Source organism: Musca vetustissima, unplaced genomic scaffold (assembly GCF_032173495.1).
Source record: "Musca vetustissima isolate MV318-11 ecotype Yass unplaced genomic scaffold, APGP_CSIRO_Mvet_v1 utg16389, whole genome shotgun sequence".
In the NCBI taxonomy this organism is placed as follows: domain Eukaryota; kingdom Metazoa; phylum Arthropoda; class Insecta; order Diptera; family Muscidae; genus Musca; species Musca vetustissima.
This window is the reverse complement of record NW_026883829.1, coordinates 117,994-129,919: the sequence shown is the minus strand read 5'-3', so window position 1 is coordinate 129,919 and position 11,926 is coordinate 117,994. Positions and strand designations below refer to the sequence as shown.

Sequence of the window (11,926 nt, the reverse complement as noted above, 5' to 3'; positions counted from 1 at the left end):
CTATGAGTATAATCAATGTGTGTGGAACATTTCAAAGCTCTATCTTCAATATTGCGAGCTACATCTTTATTTAATCGGACAGACGTACATGACTATATCGACATAGATATGACTACATCGACATTCATTATACCCCTTGTGTGTATAATGAATTTTTAAAACATACATGTTTCATTATTAGCTATGAGCGAAGTTCTTTCTATAAACTTTTAGCACATTTATTTGGCAGTTTTTTTAACTGTTAGCATTTTTTGTCAACAAAGTTACGACTAACATGCCGGTCAACTTCGATCATTACTTCGAATTTATCAACATTTTCGACGACCGGCCTACCTGTGCGAGGTGCTCCTTTAACATCAATAATTCCTGAACGGAATCTACGAAACCAAAATTGCACCATTCACAATCCTTCCAACAATCTGAAATTGTTTGATCGACACTTTACGAGAAATATATCTGCCGAAAAAATAATGGATTTCTTTTTCCCCAACCTAATATATGGCAAAACGTGGATCAATTCTGCTAATGATGTTATTAATAGACATTTTCCATTTCTTACTTGAATCTGAGAGATCAAATTCTCAGTGACATGTTACCGTAAGTACTTTTCCTGCCTTCTGACTCATTTTATTTGTTTATTATGCTTCTGTATTGTGGGTATCCTTAGACACCATTTTAGGTACCTTTCTTTCAATTATACGTTCCCCAGTGGCTTTGTAAGCATAGTCACGTTTGTACTTTCCCCCGTTGATTTTATCAGGGTCATGGTCGACGTAACTCTGGTAATATCAGTTTGACCTTCCGGTATGCCTTCCAGTCTAGTGTCTTTTTTGACTTAACATTTTTGTGTGTCGGAGTCGACGGGGGGTTTGCAAAGTATATTTGTATCATCCACCTTTGGCTCATTTATTCCTCAGAAACATTGGCGTATCGGTTACTGCCGATGAAGGGAAAGCAGTTTCCACCATAAGAAAGCCGACATAGTCCTATATCATGGGCATACGTGCATAACCGTCGTCACATTCATCCGTCATTCGAGTGTCGTCCCCAGCTGGTATGCTTTTCCGTCTAAATTATTCTTTTATGACTTCCTCTGTCAAGTAATTTCATGTGCGACACTCAAAACAGCAATAAATTCACCCATTCCCGTAAGTAAGGTTCTCAGATATGGCATATATAAGTTTGATATAAATAGTGTGTAATTTTCAAACAGAAATTCGTTGAATAAAACATTAAATTTCTCCAGTCCATGGAATATATATATATATATATAAAGTAAGGAAAATACAAAAGTCAGTCGGGTCTATATTATATACTACGGATTTCTAAAAAAAACCAACCCCAACATCATCGTATATTCCCAAAATTTTTACAGCCACAAATCAAATAATGCAGCGCACACATATTTTCTTATTTATTTCATATAAGATTTGAAATGAAAAAGTAAAATTTTCTGTAAAGCAATGTTTATATTAAATTCGTATATGGTGATTAGAAAATGTAAGTAATATTTCTATGGCAAGGCAATACTAGTAGCGAAACTGTAGTTAAACTAAAGAACACAAGAATATATAAATTCATTACTTTTAATGTATTGTATATTATAAAAGGTATTGTATATTAAACAAATAATCTGTCACTGAAACTTCTACCCCAAATTTGTCGACAATAATATATGGTTTGACAACGTTCAGATTAATAGTCTGTAGGTACTGGGGCAAGAGTAAGGTGTACTGAAGTAATCGAGAATCCAAAACCAACCTGATTACTGTGTTTATAATGAAGGTCGATAATTATTTTCCTTTTAATCGTTTTACATCCACGTAGCAAAGGAAACATTCTTTGACTCTTAGTCAGAAAATCTAATACGTACTGATAGCTCCACATTTCCGGAAATATCCGTTATTTCATTCACTAAAACCGAAAATCACACAGAACTTTTCACTTATTCAACAATAGGCTCCAATTATTTCTATTAACTATTTCTGTATTCTGCGTGTACACGCCAAAGTTCTTCATCCCCATCACTCTATATCTCAACAGCGTTCTTAAATTTCCTTCATTGGGACTGCCTACGTCTAAAGACAGTATTTCATACAAAAAATTGTCTTAATGAACACTTTAACTTTATACTTTTGTTCTTTCGGAAGCTTGTTTGTCCCTAATATGTTCTATATGTTTTGGAACATATTTCATTCTCAATATAAAGTCCTGAGTCTTCATCATCGCGTTTTTGCATCAAAGCATCTTTCCAATCTTTTTTTTTAAATGTGCGACAGAAGAAATTTTGGGACTTAGTGGACTTCCACACCCTCCTTCATTTGAAAATAACATGCAGACTTTACAAAAAACATATTTGTTAAATCGGAATATGCGATCCAAGAAAACCGATCAAACCATTTTATTAGAAGTGTTCTCTTTTTCAATTTTATTATAGGAAGATTAACTTTAATTCATTGGCTTTGAAAAAATGCATTTGGACAACCAAATACCTTAAGTGCCGAATAGTGCTGTATTTACCCTATACGTCGTCAAAGATTACTTGGAGATATGTCTATTTATACAGCGACAAATCTTTTCAATTAATCAATCTTTCAATTTAAAAATCTTTCTAATCTAATCGGAACCGCTAGCTGGGTTATGAATTATTAGCTAATGTTTAATCTTAAAAAGTGATAAAAGGGAACAGGAACCTATTATCACTTTTTGAATTTAAAACCAGTAAGGAAAGTAGTAAAGTCGGGCGGGGCCGACTATGTCAATTTTGTGTAAAATCGGACGAATATATATGTAGAAGCTATATCAAATTCTACACCGATTTCAATGAGAATGGCAGAGATTAACTTATATTAACTACAGTTTATGGTACAAAATTGTGTGGCAATCGGACAAACTTTGGGTCTTTAGTGCACAATTTACATAAGATCGGAGGAAAAAATATATAGGAGCTATATATAAATCTGAACCGATTTTCAGGAAACCTAACACACATCATTTTAGACCTAATTCATTTCGCCATGCCAAATCAAAAGATATTTAGGGACTTTGGTACAACATTTACCTTAAATCGGATGAAAATATATATGGGAGCTATATCTAAATCTGAACCGATTTTCAGGAAACTTAACACACATCATTCTAGACATAATCCATTTAGCTATGCCAAATTTTGGCAAATCAAAAGATATATAGGGACTTTGGTACACCATTTACCTTAAATCGGACGAAACTATATATGGGAGCTATATCTAAATCTGAACCGATTTTTCCCAATTTCGTCCTTGGGCCAATTAAGTGACCTGTGCCAAATTTCATCCAAATCGGATCATAAATGCGACCTGTACTTTGTTAAAAAAATACATGGACGGACGGACAGACGGAGGGACAGACGGACATGCATAAATCGACTCAGAAAGTGATTCTATGCATATTCTCAAAAGGAACCATGGGTCTATCTCGATTATTTTTGCCTTTTACAAACATATGCACAAAGACATAATACCCGGTACCACAGTGTGGTGATTGGTATAAAAAAATTATATTTTTGTACCGCATATATTATAACATACAAAAATTAACCATTTCTGTCCAGTAGCCTTTTGACCATATATATTTTTATGAAATTTCATCATTGCAATCTGGTAACACTAATTTTTATTATTCTTCTCTTTGCAGATTTTTGTTAACCCCATTCATAAATTGCTCGTTGGGGGTAAGTACGAGAGTATATTTGTTTTGATAAGTGTAATGTTAGGTAGTGACAGTGGTCACGAAACTTATTAGGATTTTTTATTTAAATCTTATCGGAAAATATTAATTTTTTGATAACAAGCGAAGTATATATAATAAATCCACCTATAAGAACTTTATAAAAAAGTAAAATGCAAACTTTTTGATAAAGTTCTTGTAAAAGCGCACCTTTTATAAAAACAATTTTGTATTGAAACATAAATACAATATTTTAAGCACAAATCAATCCTTCTATGAAAGTAAATAGCTCCAGTTTACACCAATTTTTGTATGGGTTATTAAAAACCATTACAGCAACTAACCCCCTCTTGCAGCTAATAATAGTATTCTCGATATTTCAACGGCGTTAATTATATGTCACCGAATTGTAAAATACAAATGTTATTTAAAATTTCCTTTATCTCCCGCAATACCACTGTTCACCATTTGTTGTAGTTTACGCTTTGATGACAAGTGCTAAACATACAAATGTCGCCAAAACCGGAACAAAACATTTATCATACGCACTGCACTCCCCACTCAGAGATTGTGCGCATTGTCGTGTTCATAAATACGCTTTTTTATTTTGCTTAACTCCGTATTTCTTACTCGGCTCTCTTGTTATGATTGTTGTTATTGCTGTCTGTAAAGAAACTGGGACCGGAACATTTTGTTGTTGTTGTTTTCGTTTTTGTTGCGACTATAAATAATGGGGTAGCAAATAATAGAAACCAGCAAAGCAGTTCCAAGGGAAGTCAAATTGTGCGTTTATTTTAGAAACATTGCGCCAATTGGTTGGAATGAAATGAAAATGAAACACATTGTGTGTGTAGGTTTCTGTGTGGAATGGTTCATGGCGTAGATGGCATTGCCATTCACGGTTAAGAGATTTAGGAAAATAAAATGAATATTTAATATGCCCCTCACCATAGGGTCATGCCATTTGCACAAAATACGAATAATTTGTCGGAAAATCTGGATATTCTTGATCAGAATGAAGTTCTATTCCGATTTTGCTCTGTCAATTAATGTCACGTTTTGAAATTTGTGAAACTCTCTATACATCTAGTATTGAAAATGTTATGTATTGGTCCATGTATTATTGTACCCATACAACGGTATTGTTACTTTTTTTATTTTTAACTGTATTAGTAGGTTTTTTCAACCGAAATGCCAATAATATTACCTTCCTGATGAATGAATATATTGTCATGTCTTACCTTTTTCTCATCTTTTAAGTGTTTTCAACCAAATTTTCAGTAATTTGACATTCCAGATTCATGCAGGATGAAAGACTCCTTTGAAGAACCGTCCCCGTCAATTTTAGCTATATAGCAAAATATTTTGGATGCAGGTCTATGTTCTTGAATAACCTTAATATAAGGAAGATATTTTCGATATTTGTATAAAAAGACCTTCGATGCATTAAACAAGATCATAAAAAATCTACTTGCAGACTTACTTAAAAAACCAGTAAGGAAATTAGTAAATTCGGACGGGCCCGACTATATGATACCCTTCATCACTATGGGTATATTAAACAGGACTATTAACATGAAAATGAAAGAAATAAAATATGTGATATTTATCTAAGTGTGAATCAACTTAGATCAATCGACATCAAACAAATATCAATAAGTCATCCGTTGGGCTATGTCTGTACTTCTAGAAAACGCAACTACGTAATTCTATGCTTAATTTTGTACGTTGTGCAAAATTTGATGTCAATCTGACTAACATGAAAAGTTTGATGTCCAATTTACTTAAAATCGGGCGAAAATATATCGACGCCTCCGAACCATAGTATGCTAAGTCTGAAAAGTGAGTTTTTCAGTAGAAGCTTTCAAAGTATGGAAGTTTCTTTAATCGTACGTACCATGCTAAGTACATTTTTGCTTATAACTTTGGTTTGAATTGGCCGATGATTACCAAAATGTCAGAGAATTTAAATTAAGGACCGTAGTATCTAAAAACGTGAAGAACTTTAAAACATGCTAAGTCGACTTAGCATACTATGGTTCGGAGGCGTCGATATATTGAAGTTATATCCAAATAAGAACCGATTTTAACGAAACTTGTCACAGGTTAGGTTGTACTAATTTCAGTACGTTTTGTTCCTATCAGCCATATATTGGATCCTTGGTGCGTCAATTACTTAAAATCAATCTATAATATAAGGAAGCTATATCTAAATCTGTACCGATTTTCTCGAAACTTGGCAGACATCACTCTAAGCTCAATTCAGTACGTTATACCAAATTTCGTGCTAACGAAGGATATATAGGGACTTTGGAGCACAATTTACAAGAAATCGGACGAAACTATATATTGGTGCTATATCTAAATCCGGACCGATTTTCAAGAAGCAGACATCATTCTATCTGGACCGATTTTCACGAAACTTGAATTCAATACGTTATGCCAAATTTCGTGCAAATCGACAGATATATAGGGTCTTTAGTGCACCATTTACCTAAAATCAGACGAAACTATATATAAATCTGGACCGATTTTCTCGAAACTTAGCAGACATCACTCTAGGTACGTTATGCCGAATGTCGTGCAAATCGAACGATATTTAAGAAAATATATATGGGAGCTATATCTAAATCTGAACCAATTTTTCGCAATTTCAATAGGGTTCGTCCTTGGGCCAAATGAATGACCTGTGCCAAATTTCATCCAATTCGAATAATAAATGCGACCTGTACTTTGTTTACAATTTAACATAGACAGACGGGCGGACGGACATGCGTAAATCGACATAGAAAGTGATTCTATGCATATTCTCAAAAGGAACCATGGGTTTATCTCAATTCCTTTTGCCTGTTACAAACATATGCACAAAGACATAATACCCTGTACCACAGTGTGGTGAAGGGTATAATTAAATGTACTCCACGTGGGGGAAGCACAATTCTTTAGGATTGTTCTACATTGATTATGAGGGCCCTACTATTTTTCAATTCAAAAATTGGTGTATAAGCATTATTTTGGGATCGTAGAGTAAGATATAGAAACTGATAGACAGATAGTAGGAATACGTTACACCCGATTGAAATTTCCGATTTTTATTATTCAAATGCGCCCATGATCCATCTATTTCTGCGCTCAATGTCAAATAAAAGGATTTCAAAGCACGTCGGTCTTATGCGTCGCTCATCCAATATGAAAGACCTACGTGAACCGTCAGCTGATTCGCTTTTATATCCCTTTTTATCTAGGGCATCATCATCCATTCCCACAACATGACCAATCCAAAGTAGTCGCTGCAGCTCGATACATCTGATTATGTCAATGTCCGAGAATAGTTGGTACACCTCATGGCTTATTCGACGGCGATATTCACGACATTTTTCTCTTAAACGCTCCAAGATCTGCCTCATATGGTTGCGCAGTACCGGTGCTTCAGATCTATACAACAACACGGGTAGTATCAGCGTCTTGTAGAGTGTGAATTTGGTCTGGCGGTAGGTGGCCTTGTTCTTGAATTGTTTACTAAGACCATAGTAGCATCTGTTGACCAACACTACTCTTCTCCGGATTTCAAAGGTCATGTTATTAGCAGTACCTCGAAGCAGTAGTTTTCAAGTTCGACAGTTAGTTCGAGTCTACTGGACATCTTGCGCCTTGACATAATCAAATTTGTCTTCTCGCCAAACTGGCAGACTTCTCCCACTTTGGCAGACTGCTTCTCAATTCGTTCAAAGGTGGCTGTTACCGCTCCCAATGTTCTACCCATTATGTCGATGTCGTCGGCGTAGGCGAGTAACATGTGTTATTTGGTGTACAGTCATTCGTCATTCGGTTTGTAGTTGATGAATAGGTTAAATGTCTGAAACCTCATTTGTATGGTCCAATAATGTCATTGACCCTTGGCTTGCGATGGACACATATCGTCTTGTCTCCTTTTTTGTGCACGGGACACAGGATGGTGAGATTCCAATCATTGGGCATGCCAAATTGTACTAATCAGTTGGTGCATGCTCCTGATCAGCGTCTGACCTCCGGTCTTGAATAGTTCGGCTGGTAATCCATCGGCACCTGCTGCTTTATTATTCTTCAGCCGATTAATTGATATTCTGACCCATATTTGCTAGGTGGTATACGCGCTATTCTTCATCTCTGATTAGTCTGGGGTATCTTCTTCACCGCCACTATTATATACCAGAAGCTTTGTAAAATCCTCTTTCCAGATTCTCAACACGCTGTCTGTATCTGCCACCAGGTTTCCTTCTTCATCTCTATAAGAGGATGTGCGTTAGTTCTCACTCCTATACACCTCGATTTGCTCCCGCTCATATTTTTCTTTTTTTCTGAAAATACGTTTCTCCTCTCTCTTTTTCCCTATAATTTCCCCTCGCATTACGTGTTGCTACTGTCTGCAGGGTTGCCCTATGCGCTGCGTTTTTCACATCAGTAGCATTACGATACTCCTGATCGTACCACGGGATTCTTAATGGTGGTCATTTGTACCCAAGTGTTGCTTTTGCTGTAGTTTGTAGGGATTTGGGCAATTCTTTGCTATTGTGCTTCTATACTATTATCGGGACAAGGAGTGCTTTCGTCAAGCAAGTGAGCACATGTGCTGCTACATTAAGACGAATGCGAACCTTGGCTGCAACAAGGTAATAGTCTGAATCGATATTCACTCCTCGGATCGATTGAACGTTATTTGATCAGGAGAAATCCAGGTGGCCTTGTGTATATTTTTTGGTACCGCGAAGTCAATCAATCTCATGTCGTTGTCGGATGTTTTTTCATAGAGGCTGAATTTTCCAACGGTGGGGCCAAAAATATTTTTGCTTCCGAATTTACATTAAAACTCCTAGCAAAATGTCATTATCATGGCCTGGGCAGCTGTCATATGCTGTTTCTTCTTAATCTTTGTCTTCCGTCGGAGCATGGCCATAAATAGAACTGATGTAGAAACTTTGTTTTATACGGTTTATAGCAATTCGCTCATCTCCTGAATGAATTTTGAGACGATATCTTTTATTTTCCTCTTAACCATAAATCCGCAGCCAAATTCATTTATTCTTTCATGACAGCTATATACAGTGCGTAATCGTCGGATTTATTTACGCCTGTACCTTTGCATTGCATTTCCTGTAAGGTAATAATGTCGGATAGGTACTGAGTACATCCGCCAAAGCGAAAGCTGCTCCTGTTTTGTATAACACTTTCTTGCTTTTTAATCAACAACGTTTTGGCAACTCTGATAGTCTCCAAAGCCCTAGTTGGTGTTGGCCGCCTTGCTCTACATGCATATATCTGGGCAGCACGTTTTCTGGACTTTCTGTATTGATTTCACATTTCCTTCTTTGTCGATTGTCCACAGATTAATATTATATAATTGGTCTAATAAAGCTCTCACATCATCTTTGGATTGAAAACTCAAACTTATGGTCAATGTTCACTAAAAATAAAGCCTAGTTGGTCCTGTGTGGGCTAAACTTGGCAGAACTTAATATTTATACTAACCACAGATTTAGTGCAATAATCGTATATATAAGTCCATCATCTCTGGCATTGTCACCATTTAAAAAAAAATAAGTTTAATAAATAAATTGCTCTGCACCAGCCAATATCCCTCCATAGGCAGAGAGTGTATATCTATCAACAATATCTAAAATGGTCAGGAGTGCAAAGGGATTCGGGGTAGCCCCCATATCACGGCACCAACTATTTTTCCATATTTTGGTCACGTTTTTCAACCAAATTTGGTTTTAAATTTTTCTACCAAAAATTATAAATTATCGGTCGATCTTTGGGTATTACCCCCATATAGGTCCAGCCCCTTTATAAATAGTCTGATTTCACTACATGAATTTCCAACCAAAGTGACTATATTTTAGCACTACACAGAAAATAGTCAATGTAAATCCATGTTTTACATAGCCCCCATACAAAGGTCAATGGTTATTTATTTTCATTTCTGCATATTCAATGCCCTTTCCCTATTTTCGAGCCTGAATGTCTGTATTTTGGATTTCTTCTGGCTTACCCTCCATATAAAGGTCCTGGCCGTAATTTAAACGTCCACTCCATGGTGGAGGGTATAAAAATAACAAAGCTACTTTTTATCTATTTTATATTCATAATATGTCCTTGCAAATCAAACCACTTCAAAATAACGAATTTTCTCAAACTTTGTTCATTAATTCCTTTTCTTTAAATATATTAGCATTGTTCAAAAACCTTTGTTTTTATTTATTCTTTTTTTTAATTAAACAAATAAAATCTAATAATACGAATATTCCAAACACACACACAAAAAACACATTAAATTCCTCATACAACTATAAATGTTAATTTTCCTCATCCCCATCTGCATCATCGCCATCATCATCATCATTGGCTCCTTGAGCTGACTGTTGCTTCTGACGAGATTCCTGTCCATCACCGTCACTCATTGTGGCCGTCATTGTTGTCGTGTTTTCTGCATCATCTTCCACGTCTTCCTTTTCAACAAGTTGTACATCGTTGCCATCGTCACACACCCGCAAATCTGTACGCTCCAATAGGGGACGTGGCGTAATCGGCAGGAAGGTGTTGCAAATCGTCCTGATCAGTTCACATTCATTCGAGCGATGATAAATGGCAAACACACAATGCTGAATAATGTCATACACGGTATTGTCAATGTATTTGAAATGAATGTTGATTTCTTCCTCATCATCGCCGTGTGTCAGACGCAAGCCGTAAATGCTACACAACGTGAAGGAAAATAAGGGGAAAAAAAAACAAAAAACAGAGGAACAAAATAAATATTTATTGTAAATATGTTGGCTCGGTAGGTAAAAGCATGCATGTGGGATATTCATGGGTGTAGGGGTGTGTGTGTTCATTTGAATGCCATAATTATAACTTTGTTTGAATGAAAAACAACACGACAACAGAATTCCGTGATGTTGACAAACGTAAATATTGTTTTCATCGAAAAATGGGGATATGTGTGACAAGGGGATATGATGCTACGTACGATATGGGTTCTCCGACAATTTTCATTTCCACCATTTCATATTTACTACGAACATAATCCAGGGTTTCATTTGCCTCCTCCGATGTTAGCTGAAAAGAAAAGGATATGTTATAGAAAATCATTTGGAACAATTGGGTAAATCAATTTTGAAATATGTCCTTCGGTTCTTTCGGGAAATATTTACTACAATAAGGTCTTTGTAAAGTTTAATAGGCACTTGCAAACACTTTTCTTAAGTTTTTTTTTCTGATCATCAGTGGACAACTGTCATAGGAACTCACAAAAACGCCAAAAGCCAACGTCGTAAAAAGTCGTAAAATTCAATCAATATTGATACTTTTTTATAGGTAGATATGTCACCCAAAATATTGAATAATGGAGAATGCCGTTATAGGGGGCATTCCTAAAAAGTAAAGAAAAGTAAAAGCGATATTTGCACCCTCTTGCCCGTATATAGATCAACAGCTTCACTTTCTAACCCTGGTATTTTTACGCCACAAAATAAAAATTTTGTCACTTTAGATTTTGGTTGATTTGATCCTCGGAATATTGACCGATCATCATCTAAACGGCCGTTCTAAGTATTTGGTCCGAACCCCTTCACCGTGTAAAATATGTGATGCATATAATAATGGCCTCTAGAGCGACTATAACACCTGACAAAAATAAAGTTTTCGGTTCATTGCACCCCCTTAATTTCATTTCAACACCACCGAAAATTATAGGTGTCGTCCTTGACCATAAACGGAACTTCATGTACGATTACAAAGCAATCAGCGCGACATTTCCGCCCTCTAGTTTGGTAATAGTAATACTAAACACTATCATAACACATATACACCTTTAAATATTTACGTATAAATCCCACACCGAGTACATACAAAAATAGAATTGGTATCAATTTAGAATTCTTGTGCAACGTTTTCAAACCACGATAATTTTTCCTAAAATGATAATTTTCTGCCTAAGCGTACGTCAGCATACAAAACCACAATATGCCAAATTACAGTTCGATTGGAAAATACTGCTACATACAAACTTCAAAAAAATTGGGCGAGACTGCCAAATGGGATCTATGTCAAAAGATGAGCATTCAATGGTAATTTTATACCTATATTCTCTAGCCTCCAAACCCCAGAAATACTAAATTATAAACCTTTCGATTGGAAATGCGACTAAAATCCCTCAAAATACTGGGTGGTGCCTTCATAT

The 11,926-nt window shown here is 35.8% G+C and overlaps 1 protein-coding gene across 1 annotated transcript; it reads right to left on the bottom strand.

Annotated features, from left to right (window-relative positions):
- Window positions 1-10,040: 10,040 nt before the first annotated feature.
- Window positions 10,041-10,836, bottom strand: LOC133330827 (uncharacterized). Its single transcript, XM_061539234.1, has 2 exons — window positions 10,715-10,836; window positions 10,041-10,440 (listed from the first exon to the last, which is right to left on the bottom strand). Exons 1-2 carry the CDS (start codon window positions 10,834-10,836, stop codon window positions 10,041-10,043), a joined length of 522 nt encoding a protein of 173 aa, XP_061395218.1.
- Window positions 10,837-11,926: the final 1,090 nt, after the last annotated feature.